Below are 15741 nucleotides of genomic sequence, written 5' to 3' on the forward strand. Positions count from 1 at the left end.
TCTAGCACATGCTTTTAAAGTGACTTGACTGATGTTGGGTTGATCCTACCACTTGACACTAGTGCCAAAACCAATAGTGTCACTCGCTCACTATCATACAGTTCTACAAAAAGGGCAAGGCACATTTTTAACACAGCAAAACCATCTACAAGATCCAACATGATCTGTGAACTCTGAATCAAAGGCGAGGCGGCAAAGAGCGCCCATCCTGGTGGACGGCGTTTACAAACAGAATAGCTCGGCTATACTTTTCTCGCCTCAGACCGGCTGAATGTGCTGAATCGATAATGAATCCATCTCCTCTGTCTTGCCAAGTGTCAGTTCTCTTCATCCCCCACTCACAAATCCACTCTTGTCTGCTTTTTTGCCTTTCATGCCTCGGCTTTGTGCCCGAAGCATGTGTGGGAAACGTTCCCAGGGGAAGAAACCAAGAAGCGTCCAATCATCTCCTTTCTTTCCCTCTTTTCCCTTTTTCATTGCTGCCTCTCTGCTTCACTCTGCCTTTCCCTTTCCCCATATGTCTACCCATTCTCTTTCCCTCTCTCCGTCTAGTCCTCTTCCACCCCCTCCCCATCCCTCGCTCCCCCAGGAGCGTGCTGAATCCTCAGCCAGTGTAACTCTAACTGGCTCGGCACTGCACTCCATATCTCAGTGCTAAAAGACCTGTCCTCATTACTCCCTCATCACCCGGCTCCTGTTCTACATTATCTAATAAAGGCCTCGGCACACCCCATCAGCAGCACGGAACTCAATGCAAAGCCAATCAGAGCTAGCCAACACTTTACAACAAAAGACCCGTCTCCTTTAGCTTGCTTTGGCTGAATCAGCTTCTTCGGCTTTAGCTTCTGCCTGTTTTGCATCTCTTCAATTTTGCATATGGTCTAAAACCTGGTTTTAGACCACAATAATTGATTGTGGTGACGGACAGTTCTGGTGGAAACAGGAGAGTTGAGGTGCACATTGAATTCTGCCGTGATTTGTTCAGCCGTGGTTTTATGTTTTTTTGGATACAATCCGGGTTAGCACCCGAACATCCCTTTCAGACAGCTTCCTCTTACAGCGTCCACAGTTAATCCTGTTGGATGTGCTTCATCCTTCTTGGTGGTATGCTGACATTACCCTGGATACTGCGGCTCCTGATGCATCACAAAGACGTGGTCGCTGTCTTGGTCACAGATGCTCCAGCAAGACGTGCACCAACAATTTCTCCTCTTTTGAACACTGGCATGTCACCCATAATCTACTGCTTTTGATCGTCTTGGAGCGATTGGGCCTGATTTTTGCCAGTTCCAATGTTCCAATTTGCAGACTGTGGCTAAGCTTCTAACAAGAGTCGTGTTCACAACAGTCCACATAGTGCAACATGATCACAATCGCATTCAGAATCAAATTAAGTGGAAGTAGAAATAGAAGAGCGTCTGGAATTAAAAACGAAAAACTCAAACCTATTTTGGCCCACAGTTCTACCTAAGAAATTTCCAAAGTCAGTTAAAATAACAGCATGTTAATTACATGTATTACACTTTTTTAAAGGATGTCTCTACTTAGCTTCAGGAGTGGCATAAAGTTGCTCAAAAGCAGTGTGTAAAACTGGTGGAGGAGAACATGATGCCAAGATACTTTTTTTTTCAGAGCTGTTTATGCAACCAAATTGTGTTCAAGAAAACATTCAGATACGATTTTAAACATCTGACCAGCATACAACTGGACCGCAGCTTGGTGGGCCGATATGTGGGCGGAGCCGCGCGCAGATTTCAGAGCGGCCCTGTTGATAACCCCTGCTTTCAGAGAGCAGGGCGGCTTTTCAACAGTGTCTAGTTTCAAACATGCTTAGATATCGATTGGTCTCAGCAGGCGGCGTTGTACATCGGGACGAAAGAGACTGCGAGGGGGGGACTTATCTTACTGGAACAAGACCCCCCCGGAGCAAATCAGAGCCCACTCAACATGAAGGGCTGGAGTTTTTAGTGTGATAAATCAATAGCTCTGACGCTTTTAACATAATGTATTGACCGCGCCTCCATTTAGCTTTGCGTACAGTGGGGGATCTGTCTGGAATGACAAGGCGCTCTGTGAACTGGGCTGGGGAACGATTCTTAATCACAATATGCAATTTTGACATCATTCAAGTTGAGCGTTTGTCATTCAGTGAAAAAACTCTGTGTGAATACAGCTCTGAATTACATCCAGAACCATAGATTTGGGAACCCCAACAGAAACATTACATTTATATTTAGTAGATCCTCCTTTTGCAGAAATAACTCTAAACACTTCTTATAGCTTCTGGTTGAAGGTATTTTGGATTATTCTTCTTTACTAAACATCCAAAACATCTCCAGTTCAGTCAGGTTTGATGGTTTTGAGTCACTAAAAAATAAGCATATCTAAAATAGAACTAGAAAACTTTAAACTTTAAAACCCTAAACTGTTACGTAACAGCCTTGAATCTATGGGCACGTTGCGATGTTCATTGCTATCTTACACCCTGTCAACAGTCTATTTTCACACCCTGCGCCTGCAGCGTTAAAATAGCGTCAGAGTATATGAATATTTCTTTAAGCTGATGGGCAAGGTTGGTCTGGAAGTGAGATGTGTTTAGGTAAATTTCTGGGGTGTTTCTATCTTGGTGTCAGGAAATACAGGTGTGCCACTGACTGATTAAAACACTGACAAATATCAATCATCAGCGCACATACACCCCCATTTGTTACGTATATAAATAAATGTGCTGCAGTGTATCCAGCAAATCCAGCTTTTACCTTTAAAATAAACAGAACAAGGAATAAAATAGCATTGCTGTTCCCTTGAATATCCTCTGATATTGCTCTTAAAGGGAAAGGCTAGTGACACACTGATTGGTTTATTTCACGTTACACCCAAAACAAACCCATGAGACATCCATTAAGAGAATTAGGTCATCTTTTGAGTGAATGTGGTTGATACTTTTAGTATGTTTTCTGATATAAATATCTTCCTACCTCCAGATAATTATGGGAATATGGGTTGCTATATAATGCCATATGAACCACACCTCATAAAAGTGGAATTTTTTGCAACTCAAACTTCACAAAGCTAAAGCTAGGGAAAAGTGTGGATTTCCATGTTAGGATTACGCAATATATTTCAGTATGTGCTCATCTCAAAAATGATAAAAAAAAAATAATCTGCAATATATAATTTTGTTCATTTAATTAGCAAATCCACAATAATGTGCCTAGTTGAGTTATGTTGAATTTTGAATCTTCTTGAACCTTGAATCTATCCAACCCTCATTAGGACCCAGATGGAGAAGAGGAGGGGGCTGCTTTGAGAGGGACGAAGGGTGGGCATGTGTGTGTGTGTGTGTTTGAATGTGTGTGTGTGTGTGTGTGTGTGTATTAGTGAGTGAGTGTGTGTTGCTGATGCTGTGATATACTGCTTTATGCTCTCTGATCTGTGGATGGAGTCCCTTTAATGCAGCTGCCAGCAATCAAACACCCTGCCAGCCCTGCCAACCACACAGACGGGGCCGGACCCCTTACGACAGGCAGTGACTAAACACACACACACACACACACACACACACACATTCTCTTTCTGAAAGTTTTGACTTTTACCTAAAATTCTCTTTCTTTTAAAGCGATTTTACACTTGAAAGTTCGAACCAAAGGTTCATGTCTTTGTTACAATGTATATAATGCACTTAGCAACACCTTAGTAACCACCTAGCAGCCTCTTAGCAACACTTTAGCAAACAGCCACGATTCAGCACTGCATTTACACTCGCGATTTCTGCAGAAACTGCAATCTAGTTGGTCTGAATTTCTGAACCATCTAGAACACACACACACACACACACACACACTCTAAAGGAAATGAATTTACCTAAAAGATCTCCTCACACACACACACACACACACACACAAATACACACAGAAAACACTGGCTTTTACGTAAATTAACACACAAACACACACACACACAGAAAGTACTGACTTTTACCTAAAAGATCTCTCTCAATCTCTTTTTCTCTTTCTCTCTCTCTCTCTCTCTCTCTCACACACACACACAAACACAAACTCTGAAAGTCCTGGATTTACCTTAAGTATCTCCAAACACACACACACACACACACACCCACACACACACACACACACACACTGCACACTGCACAGTTCCTCGTCAGAATGAGGGCTCCGAGCTTTTGTTCCGTTCTCCTGGTACCACGGGTGAGAGCGTTGTCGTGGTAACAACGGAGCAGGGAGCTCTGGTGGGTCGGTGGGGGGCTGTGGGGGGGGTGTAGATGCAGTAGAGCAGTGTGTGGCTCCGCCGCTCAGACATTAAACAGAGCCGGGAGCCCACAGGGGCCGCTTAGGCTGCATCCACGCCGGGTCACCCAGCAGCCAATGGCACATTAGCCGGTGCTGAAGCAGAGCGCGCCGGCCGACTGCAGCACCTGCGAGAACGTGCGCGGCATCGCCAACCAGCCTACCTTTGTAAAGGGTTTATAAATGGTTTACAATTAGTTTATTAATGGTTACTAATTAGGTTGTAAATGCCTTAAAAATCATTAATAATCAGTTATAACACATATGTAGAAAGGGCAACAATGACCTGTTGTTTGCCAAACAGTGAACCCACAGCCATCTATATTGTTGCCCTTTCTAATTATGTGTTATAACTGATTATTAATCATTTTAAGGCATGTACAACCTAATTAGTAACCATTAATAAACTAATTATAAACCATTTATAAACCCTTTATAAAGGTAGTCTTATATTAAAGTGGTACCTGCTACTCTAATACATTACCCAAGATACTGGATGCAGCTTAACACATCTCCACTGATCCACAGCTCAATGTTGTGTCTCTCGCTCTCTCGTGCTGTCTCTCGCTCTCTCACGCTGTCTCTCGCTCACTCGTACTGTCTCTCACGCTGTCTCTTGCTCAGTTACTCTGCTTATTGCTCCTTCTCACTCTCTTGTGCTGTCTTATGCTCTCTCTCACTGTCTCTCGTTCTCTCATGTTGTCTGATAAATGGATGAATGGATAAATGGATGCTTTGATAAATGGGTGGATGGATGTATGGATGGAAAATTGGATGGATGGATGAATGGATGTATGGATGGATAAATGGATGGATGGATAAATGGATGGATGGATGAATGGATGGATGGATAGATGGATGGATGTATGTATTGCTGTTGATAAACTGCCGGAATATTATCTTTTTAACCAAACTGCACAGTTTTTCTTCATAGTGTGCATCCTCCTATACAGAAACAGTGAGCAGTGCTAGTGACAAACATACACATATTATATACCTTTAATCTACTATTCCTGACCCGTTGTCCAGAACTTATCTGACCACTGCATCTCGACTCTGTAGACATTGGTGAGTAATGAATTGTCACGGTTTGTTTCTAGTTCTTCACACTGCACTCGACAGAGAGGCAGGATGAATGCAGCTCGCGCTGGGTGAAGAATTGCAGTCGGCATGTAGGAAACTATTTATGAAGCATGAATCACCATTCATTAATCTTTTACAAACGCGCCGCTGTCCTATAAATCAAACCAGCTCAACAAACTCACACACACACACAAACTGACTGCAGCACCACTGTATATAGCGCATAGTGCTATCTATCTATCTATCTATCTATCTATCTATCTATCTATCTATCTATCTATCTATCTACAGGGGTTGGACAATGAAACTGAAACACCTGTCATTTTAGTGTGGGAGATTTCATTGCCAAATTGGAGCAGCCTGGTGGCCAATCTTCATTAATTGCACATTGCACCAGTAAGAGCAGAGTGTCAGCATACCACCAAGAAGGACGAACCACATCCAACAGGATTAACTGTGGACGCTGTAAGAGGAAGCTCTCTGAAAAACATAAAACCACGGCTGTCCAAATCACGGCAGAATTCAATGTGCACCTCAACTCTCCTGTTTCCACCAGAAGTGTCCATCGAGACAGGAGTTGGACAGTGACACTGAAACACCTGTCATTTTAGTGTGGGAGGTTTTTAATGGCTAAATTGGAGCAGCCTGGTGGCCAATCTTCATTAATTGCACATTATTGCACCAGTAAGAGCAGAGTGTGAAGGTTGGTTCAATTAGCAGGGTAAGAGCACAGTTCTGCTCTAAATATTGCAATGCACACAACATTATGGGTGACATACCAGAGTTCAAAAGATTCAAAAATTGTTGGTGCACGTCTTGCTGGAGCATCTGTGACCAAGACAGCAAGTCTTTGTGATGCATCAAGAGCCACGGTATCCAGGGTAATGTCAGCATACCACCAAGAAGGACCAACCACATCCAACAGGATTAACTGTGGATGCTGTAGGAGGAAGCTGTCTGAAAGGGATGTTTGGGTGCTAACCCGGATTGTATCCAAAATAAAACATAAAACCACGGCTGATCAAATCACGGCAGAATTCAATGCAGTGCACCTCAACTCTCCTGTTTCCACCAGAACTGTTCGTCATTCTCTCTCTTCTCCCTCTCTGAATAGGGTCCAGTATTTGTTTCCTGTATTGACCTGTCCTGACATTACAGTAAAACACTACACAATGCAACAAAATCAATTAAGCATTAGAAGGCTGTAATGTGACCTATATGCTGTAGTGAAGCGATTTAAGTGAAGCTAACCTGAGCTCAGCAATATCCCGCTGTTTATCCCCTTTAATATTGACTGGGAATGTGTTTTTGTTTGTGTATGCATGTATCTGCCTTTCTAAATCTTTATATAACTACAGTTGCAAGAAAAAGGATGTGAACCCTTTGGGATTATACTTGGATTTCTGTATAAATTGGTCATTAAATGTGTTCTGATCTTTATCTACGTCACAACAATAGACAAACACAGTCTGCTTAAACCAATACCCTCCTAATACAGACAATATATTTGATATATTTGGTTTGATTGAAACTAGAGATGCATGAATATTGCTACTGTTTCATGATCCCATTCCATGATCCCAGGAAGGGATCCCATGAGAGAGCATCCGTAGCATCTAGATCCTTGCAGATCCTATATCCATATCCCATATATAGGTATGGTGGGGGCGGAGCCTATCCCCTGGGCAACCGGCCCAAATTGAAATCAGTGGGAAGGAAGGAGCGAGAAAACGTATGTCAGCGTCTGCCAGCAGTGACAAACTGGTAATAGGGTGGTCCTATAAGGACAGGTGGAAGCTGGTGATTGGCTGAGAAAAGAGTGACATGCTTTCGGGTTTCCCGCTAGAACTTGAGCAGGATTTACCCTTCAGAGCTAATCTGAACTAGCGCTGCAGGAAATATCCTTTAAGCATCGTCATTGCGATGTGCGCATGCGCAATAGTCACAGAAGCAGATACACAGCGCTGTCTCTGGGTCTTTGTGAGTGACAGGCTGCTGCTGCCTGAGAAGCAGCCTCCATCCACATGGTTGGGCACATGCTTGTAAACGTAAATGCACATGTGGAAAGCTGTGCACCTCAGTCCAGCACAGTTTTGCAGCGCAGACATTTACAGTTACTACTAAATTTACATTTTTAATCAGAGAAAAACGCTCTTATTTAACTTTTAAAACGCTATTTAAATGCCTGATTAAAGGGCTGATTACTCAAAACTCGGGTTTTGAGTGCTTGGCTCTTGATCGGTCTGGACGTGAGGACTGGTGACGTCATGTGCCCTGCATTGTTTAATATCAGGATATATATTCTAACAGCCCTCTGGCTTGTCTTTGTAATTTTTGTCCTTCTTTGTTTAACATTTTTGTTGCCAAATGTTCTTTAAAGCAAGGTCATACACAACAATACTCAGCGAGGAGTGTGTGGAGTGAACGTGTTTGTATAGTGGTGTGAACAGGTGTGATCAGTATTCTGGTGATGCGAGGGCTGATGACGTCAAGGGCCCTGCATTGACTAATATCGTGAAATATATATCGTCGAAAAAGGAACATTTGAAATGTATTTTTTTTCCAATATAGTGCAGCCCTAGTCTGAAGCTAGTGATGTAGTGACTCTGCAAAAAAATTGGTGAACTCTTTACACTGACAGAGCACAGAGTCGATGTCGTTCCCAGTCTCTTTCACTGTGTTATAATAATATCACTGACAGTTGGCTGTGGAATATTTAGTAGTCAGTAGTGAAATGTGGCAGAATCGACAGCTCTGGGTTGATTTCTTTATCTTATGTCAGTGATGGTAAGTGTGCACGTTTGTGTTTGTGCATGCCTCGGCTGCAGTTTGAGCCAGACTGCACTGTAGTGTGTAAAGGCAACATCTGCAGATGGTCCCCAATTAAAAATTAATGCCTCACAATGCCAAGACCTTAATTACCCGGGAATAGAGCACAGAGTGGGAAAACACAGCTCACAGGCTCAGGACCAGTGGTGAGCGCTATTTAGTTTGATAAGGCTACAAAGGGTTCCTTTTTTAATAGTAATAAACAGTAGAAGAACCACATTTATAATGTAGAGTAGATGTGTAAGTATTCAGAACCTCAAGAAAGTCAAGAAAGATCCTTTACTCCAAGGTACTCTTGTGACGAAAATTACATTATTATTACGACTTATTGAACAGTATATGGACAGGACATTTATTTTTGCAGTCATTTTTGCTGACCCCAATATTATTTATTGTGTTTACTTAGCAGTCAGAGCCCATTAAGAAGAATGAGCCAGTGCATCAACTTTGTAAAAATTAGGGCTAAAGCGTTAATGGCCATTTAATGGCCAGTGTGCCTGGGTGTAAATGTTCTTTCTTGACTTAAAGGCGGTGGTTTCTATGGTTCCCTAGGTGGTTGCTGTGGTTTTGCTAGAACATTGCTTGGTTGTTGCTATGGTTTCCCAGGTGCTTGCTGTGGTTTTGCTAGGACATTGCTAGGTAATTGACATGGTATTAAATGTGTCTTTTGCCAGGATATTGCTAGGCAATTGCTTTAGTTTCCCAAGTGGATGCTTTGGCGTTGGTAGGTGGTTGTTGCTATGGTTTCCCAGGTGGTTGCTGTGGTTTTGCTAGGACATTGCTAGGTAATTGACATGGTATTAAATGTGTCTTTTGCCAGGATATTACTATGCAATTGCTTTCGTTTCCCAAGCGGATGCTTTGGCGTTGGTAGGTGGTTGTTGCTATGGTTTCCCAGGTGGTTGCTGTGGTTTTGCCTGCACATTACTAGGTATTTGCAAAGGTATTCAGTGTGGCTTTTGCTAGTTTCCCAAGTGGATGCTTTGGCGTTGGTAGGTGGTTGTTGCTATGGTTTCCCATGTGGTTGCTGTGGTTTTGCTTGGACATTGCTAGGTAATTGCTAAGGTATTCAGTGTGGCTTTTGCTAGTTTCCCAAGTGGATGCTTTGGCGTTGGTAGGTGGTTGTTGCTATGGTTTCCCATGTGGTTGCTGTGGTTTTGCTTGGACATTGCTAGGTAATTGCTAAGGTTTTCCATGTGGCTACAAAGGTGTTGCTAAGTTGCTGTGACTTTGCATATGCAACGTGCAGTCATTATTAATTGTACATTTACACTGTGAAGCACTATTTTGGGCTGTTTAGACGAATCCCGAGTTGCCTACAGTCTTTCCACTGTTTCTGTTGTGCATCAGAACACGAGCTGCAGTGCTAATGAGGCGTCCAGAAGCCTGTAGCTGCTGACGCGCCGGCGTGTGAACGGGATTTGTTTTTCTGAATGTCACAGGTCTGTTATTGATGGTGCTGACTCACACCGGGAGTCTGTAGCGCGGGTCGCCGGCAGCCGGATTTTCCCCAGGGTGAGGAATTAGGGGCTTCTGGGAATGATTTAGGCTGTGAGGCCAGACTGAACCCCCCGAGACCACTGTCCTGATTATCTTCCGCTGAGCTGTAATTTACAGCCAGCCAAAAACAATTGTAAATTCAAATGGCCAAAACAGCCTGAATTTTCTAGCGTAGTGTCGGAAGGTTGGCTAGCGTACAATGAATCATTCCTCAGTCTCTTTTTTTTATTTTTCTCTTTCTCTTTCTCTCTCTGCAGTTACGTTACTGGACTCTATGTCTGCTCTGGGGGACCTTGGATGGGAGGCCTATCCAGCAGAAGGGGTAAGTAGCACCTAATTACAACCATCCATGACCATCCATGACCATTAATATCCTACACACACAGAAATGGCTGTCAGGATTCCGAAACTGTGCTCCGTTTTAATATAGGATGTACGGTTCCTGAATTAGAGCTGAAAGAGCGCATTACAGCGCGTGTTTATAGTTAAAACCTGCTCGGGTTTTGTTCTGCTCGGGTTACACACCACACACCCCCCCAACACCCACCAGTGCGTGCCACCTTCAAAACGCGTCCAAACTTAAGAGAATCCATCAATCCAGTCTCCTATAATCCCCATTTATATCCAATCAGTGCTTTAAATCATTTCAGGCAGAAATAAATTAATTTAAACTTTAACTCCTTATTAAAAGCGCCCTTTTCGACGCTCCACCAAGTTTCCGGTGTCTTCTTACAGAACAGACTCTACCGGACGTGGCGAAATGCAAATGAGGTCTGTCAGCCAATCAGGTGCCGAGTTCTGCCAGCTGAAAGAGGGGTGGGGGCTGTTTGGCCACAGATACTGTCGCTCAGAGACTTCCCACTCTGCAGAAAGCGCTCTGTTAAAGAGACACTGCGGTTTTCTGTTTGTATAGGAATAGACCACACAAAAGCAGCCTTATTACTGCAAAATGAGTTATTAAAGTGTTAGTTTTTATTATTATAAAGTTTTCAGTCCTTTGGAGAAAGAAAATACCATTACTGCTTCAAGTCACTATAATATCTAACCAGTTAAAGGCAGCAGTTTATAGTTTTATATGATGATTGTAAACACATTGTAGCAAAATGTAGAGCTGCCAGAACACTTCAGAACAGTTCATTTTATATGTCTGAAAATAAAAAAATAAAATAGAAAATTTGAAAAGCGCCTAAAAATGTTCCTGGTTTTTACCATATTTTAGCCATTACATGTTCAGTTGAATAATTAAAGTGTCTTAAATGAATTGTGTAAAGGCTTCTAAGTAATATTAATTCATAGAATTGACTCTGAATTATTTAATATTGGAGTGATAAGCCTTCAAATGTGAGTGTGTAATTTTAGGCGGAAATTGGTCAAAATAAGCTTGGAGCTTAAGAGGTTAAAATCTCAAAATGAGTGAAGTAAGAACAAATCTTTGGCTTTGATCTCTTGACTTTTTATGCTTATTTTGAGTTCAGATTACTCAAAATAAGGTGGTGGGTGGGTGGGGGGGGGGGGTGACCTTGCTTAAAAACTGAAATCTCAAGCTCAAGCAACATAAATCTCAGTTCACACCACTCAGGTGCGGTCCATCATAGCAAAATTACAGATTATTTTGCTTGCTAAGATTGTGGAACTGTGTTCTCTGGAAAGATGATGTTCCATCCGATACTTTTGGGATGAGCCCTGACCTGAACTCACTGATGCTCTTGCCACTGAATGCAGTCAGATCCTCACATCAGTGCTTTAAAATCTAGAGGAAAACCTTCTCTGGACTGTGGAGACAGTAGTTACTCCAAGAAAAGCAGGATAAACTCTTTTAACACGTTGGTTTTAAAAGAAACAAGCCGGTGTCCAAATGCTTTTGTCAAAGCTCGGTATGACTTTTACTAACTTGATTATTTTTAGACTGTGGCAGGAGCATCATAAAAGCGGTAGAGCATCTCTCTCTCTCTCTCTCTCTCTCTCTCTCTCAGGCAGGTCCTCTCTCTCTTGAGGGATCTTGTTTCTGCCTGTAAGGATCTTAATCTCGCTTCCTCCTCTAATAATCAGGAGATGTATCTCGCCTTTAATGGAGTCAAATCCAGGACTCAGCCTGTGGAACCCTCACCGATGATGACCTTGGCACCTGTGCCCACACACACACTCACACACACACCCTCATGTAGTGTACGGTTTGGTCCGGGGAACTCGCTCTCTGTGCAGCGTGCTCTTATCCGTGTTCATAAATATTCATGAGCAGGTGGAGCTGGGACTTCCCGCTGCTATTCTAGGGAAGGAATGCATTTTTCCACAGCAATTACTGCCGGGAAAAAAAAAAACTAAAAAACTAAAAAAACTGCAAAAAAAAAAAAAAACTGCAAGTCTTGGACAAAGGTTCAAAACGTCGTCCGGCTCTGAGGAAGAGAATCGCTGGAATATAATAAGAGCAATTCTCTGGATTCTCTGGATTTCTGGCCAGCTTGCATAAACTTAAGTACTGGACTAGAGTGGACCACAGCAGAGAGAGAGAGAGATAGAGAGAGAGAGAGAGAGAGAGAGAGAGAGAGCTGTAGTTAACCCTTTCAGACCTGAATTATGTTCCAGTGATGAAAAATATAAGAAGAATGCTGTTTTCTGTCTGTAATGAACTCCAAAAAAAAAACATATATATTTTTTAGTATGTTTATGTTAATTCCAGTGTTATTTGTAATATATAATATTATTTCTATTTTATATAACTTTTATAAAACTTAACTAATTATTTCACAAAACAAAACTAACTTAATTTTGTCCAATGCAGTAGGTGGGGCTTATCTGCTGATTGCTTGGCGTATAAAGGTCAATTCTGACAGGCGTCAATCTGTCTTAAATGCAAGAATACACAAGACAGAAGAAAACAAAAAAAAAATGTCCATTGCATTGGAAGCAGGGGCTAAAAATAAAGTAAAAAAATCAGACCTATGTAAAATATAAGATGTACAGCTCTGGGGGAAAAAAATGAGACCACTTAAAATATATATATATTGAAAACATAAAATAATCAAGAGGAAGTTGGATGATCACAAGCCATCAAGCCAAGCTGAACTGCTTGAATTTGTGCACCAGGAGTAAAGCAGCATAAAGTTATCCAAAAGCAGTGTGTAAGACTGGTGGAGGAGAACATGATGCCAAGATGCATGCAAACTGTGATTCACCCAGAGGAAGCAAGACCATTTGTGCTCTCTCAGGGCTCTGGCAGCTGATGGCAAGCTGCATGACTGGGATTCGAACCAGCATTTTCTACTGATTTCTACTGAATGTCCATTCATTATAAAAAATGGACATTATGTAAAGCAAGCTTTGAAAGATAAAAACATGGAAATGCAAGGTTTTTGTGTGCCAGCGACAAAAAGACAAAATGACACACACACACACACTTTTATGCATTCACTTGCAAATCTGGCTTTTGTGGCGACCGACTCTGAAGACGCTTACAAAGCTCAGACGTTTTTCTTTTTTTCTGGAGGGCAGCCGAACCCAGTTCCCTCTGAAAGGGACAACAGTTGGTCTTACGTAACCCTCTGTTGCTTTTACACAACTGAACAATGTTTAGGTGCGAAATGCGAATTCACTTCTCCCACCTGTGCCCCAGAAGAGGCTGGTGACATTTCCCTCACAGTGGGCCGGAGTGGGATCCAGACGGCGCTGGGCTGCAGCGGGAGTCCGAGCGGGAGATGTGAGGACGGATAAGTGGGTTTTAGTGTTTACATCGCCCCTAGTCAGATCCCTCCATGTACATTAATGAGATTAGAGGGTATGATAGTCTGGGAGAGTGGAGATTACTCCGTGGAGCTCTGCTCGGGGGGAGGTGGAGGCGTAGTAAAGGTCAGGCTGGTCTCTTTTAGAGCTGAGATGATTCCGTGTGCATCGTGTTGTTGTCTTGTCTTGAGGATGGGATTGGATCAAGTGTGAAGATAAAGTGGCTTTTTTTTTGGTCGTAGGTGCCAATCTAATCTTATTCTAATCTCTTGTAAATTCTTCTGACCATTATAGATTATCGTGTCTATAATGCTCTATAATGCTCTATAATAACTTGTTCTTGTGATGCGTACATTACAGCCATTCGATAATCAAGGTGCACCATGATTTCTCTTTTTTTTTAATTACTGGAAAGCAATAAAGCAAAGATACAGCTCAAGAGTGCTGTGCTGTTAAGATACCAATGCGCCAAAGTCAGAGCTCACCTGCCTCTTAAAAGAAACTGACAACTGGCAAACTGATTTGGTTTATTTCACGTTATGCCCAAATTAACCACACCCATGAGTAATTAAGAGAATTAGTTTGAAGCCTTTTGCACATTTTGAGCTGCGCATGGTATAGTTTTCATTTTTTTGAGCCCTCATGATACCGAAGACACGCCCTAAAACAAGCTGCGCAATGCACAATTAACCGATGCACTATATATATATATATATATATATATATATATATATATATATATATATATATATATATATATATATCGCTAAAATAGTGCCCAGTGTTTCTTAAACATACTTTTACTTTTCTTTCATTACAGACCATAATTAACCCACGGTAATTTATGCTCAACGTGTAACAGGTCAACTTATGATAATTTGGGATACTAAAGAGATATAAAACTAAATAATGGTTTGGTTTTCACACAGGTATGAACGTAAATGCACCAAAATGCGCACCAATAAAGCACCCAAGCACTTTGTCTTCTTTGATTGGTCAGAGCTGTCTGGCGTGGGAGCAAGAAAATAAGATTCTGTGTTCCAAAGCATATCATCGCTGTCCTTTTGAAAAACCCTTATCTCCATTTTTGTCGATTTTTAGTTTATTACATAGTTTGAACAGACAAACTGTCCCTTACACTGTGCCTTCAATTTCTTGATGAACGGACCAATAGAAACTCTTCAAAATGACCTGAAATAAACTCTTTCTACATTGACCTCCATTGAAAGTTTACTAGTTTTTTTTCTCTCTCCTGTAAAGTTGCTGTTTTGGAGATAAGTGTTTTTTCATTTTTAATTGGACAGCAAGGGGAAGTGCAGTGCAGATGTGAGCAGTGAACGCTGCACATTACTGAATGTTCGAACAGCATGGAGCAGCAGTGTCAGCATTTGTTCATAGCTTTTTTTTTATTATCTGGCTAATATATCGGATTAAACTGCGCCTTATCAGTAGTATAGCTTATTTGAAAATACATTTATTTGATAGCTGGTTCAGATCACGTTCTTATTACACGTGAACCACCCCAGAAATAAATAAATAATCTGTGCATTGTGTGAGGGCTGGGCAGATGACAACGGAAGTTGGGGTCAAACTTGGTACTGTAATTGACTGTGCTAAAAAAAAAAAAAAAAAAAAAAAAACTGATTCCAAATGAATTGCATGTTTTTTTTTATTATTTTTTTTTTTATACAGCCCTGAAAAACAATATATTCTACTTTTATAACTATTAGGGGTATGCCATACACTCTAAAAAACAGAGGTATGATATGAGTACTTTTTTGTACTCAAAGGTACACTCTTCATAATTGTACCCTCAAAGGTACAATATTGGTCTTTACAGGGTCAGATTTGTTCCCTTTGAAGTACAAAGTAATTCCTAACAGCAATAAGTACAGATTTGTACCATTTAACCAGCCAAAAGGTACATTCAGTATTCTGCATCACTGTACTAATGAACAATATATATTTAAATAGCACATTTTTTATTTGAAAGCCAGACAATTTTGGATCATCAAGTTTTTGAGCCATATTTAGTTGATGATAATGTTTATAATTTTTATAATCTTTACTGGCACAAAAACCATGGGTACAAAAAAGGACTTTCACTGAAAGGTACTTTTTTGTACCTCAATATAAGGTACAGCCCCAGCGACAAGCTTTGTACTATTTTAGGTACAAATCTGTACTTACTTTTCTTAGTGTGTATTGTATCGTACGTGATAATACCGCCAAAAAATATTGAATATCGTGAACGATTTTATAGCCTGAAATATCGTGCCATATCACCCACCCCTAATTATCACAT

The 15741-nt window shown here is 41.4% G+C and overlaps 1 protein-coding gene across 1 annotated transcript in view; it reads left to right on the plus strand.

Moving 5' to 3' along the window:
- The window catches only part of epha4b (eph receptor A4b), a 182566-nt gene that overhangs the window by 17706 nt on the left and 149119 nt on the right, over nt 1-15741 (plus strand). Inside the window, exon 2 of the mRNA XM_049482474.1 lies at nt 9977-10041. Within this exon, the coding sequence (XP_049338431.1) occupies nt 9977-10041 (65 nt within the window). The remainder of the gene's footprint in view (nt 1-9976; nt 10042-15741) is intronic.

Source organism: Astyanax mexicanus, chromosome 8 (assembly GCF_023375975.1).
Source record: "Astyanax mexicanus isolate ESR-SI-001 chromosome 8, AstMex3_surface, whole genome shotgun sequence".
NCBI classification, from domain to species: domain Eukaryota; kingdom Metazoa; phylum Chordata; class Actinopteri; order Characiformes; family Acestrorhamphidae; genus Astyanax; species Astyanax mexicanus.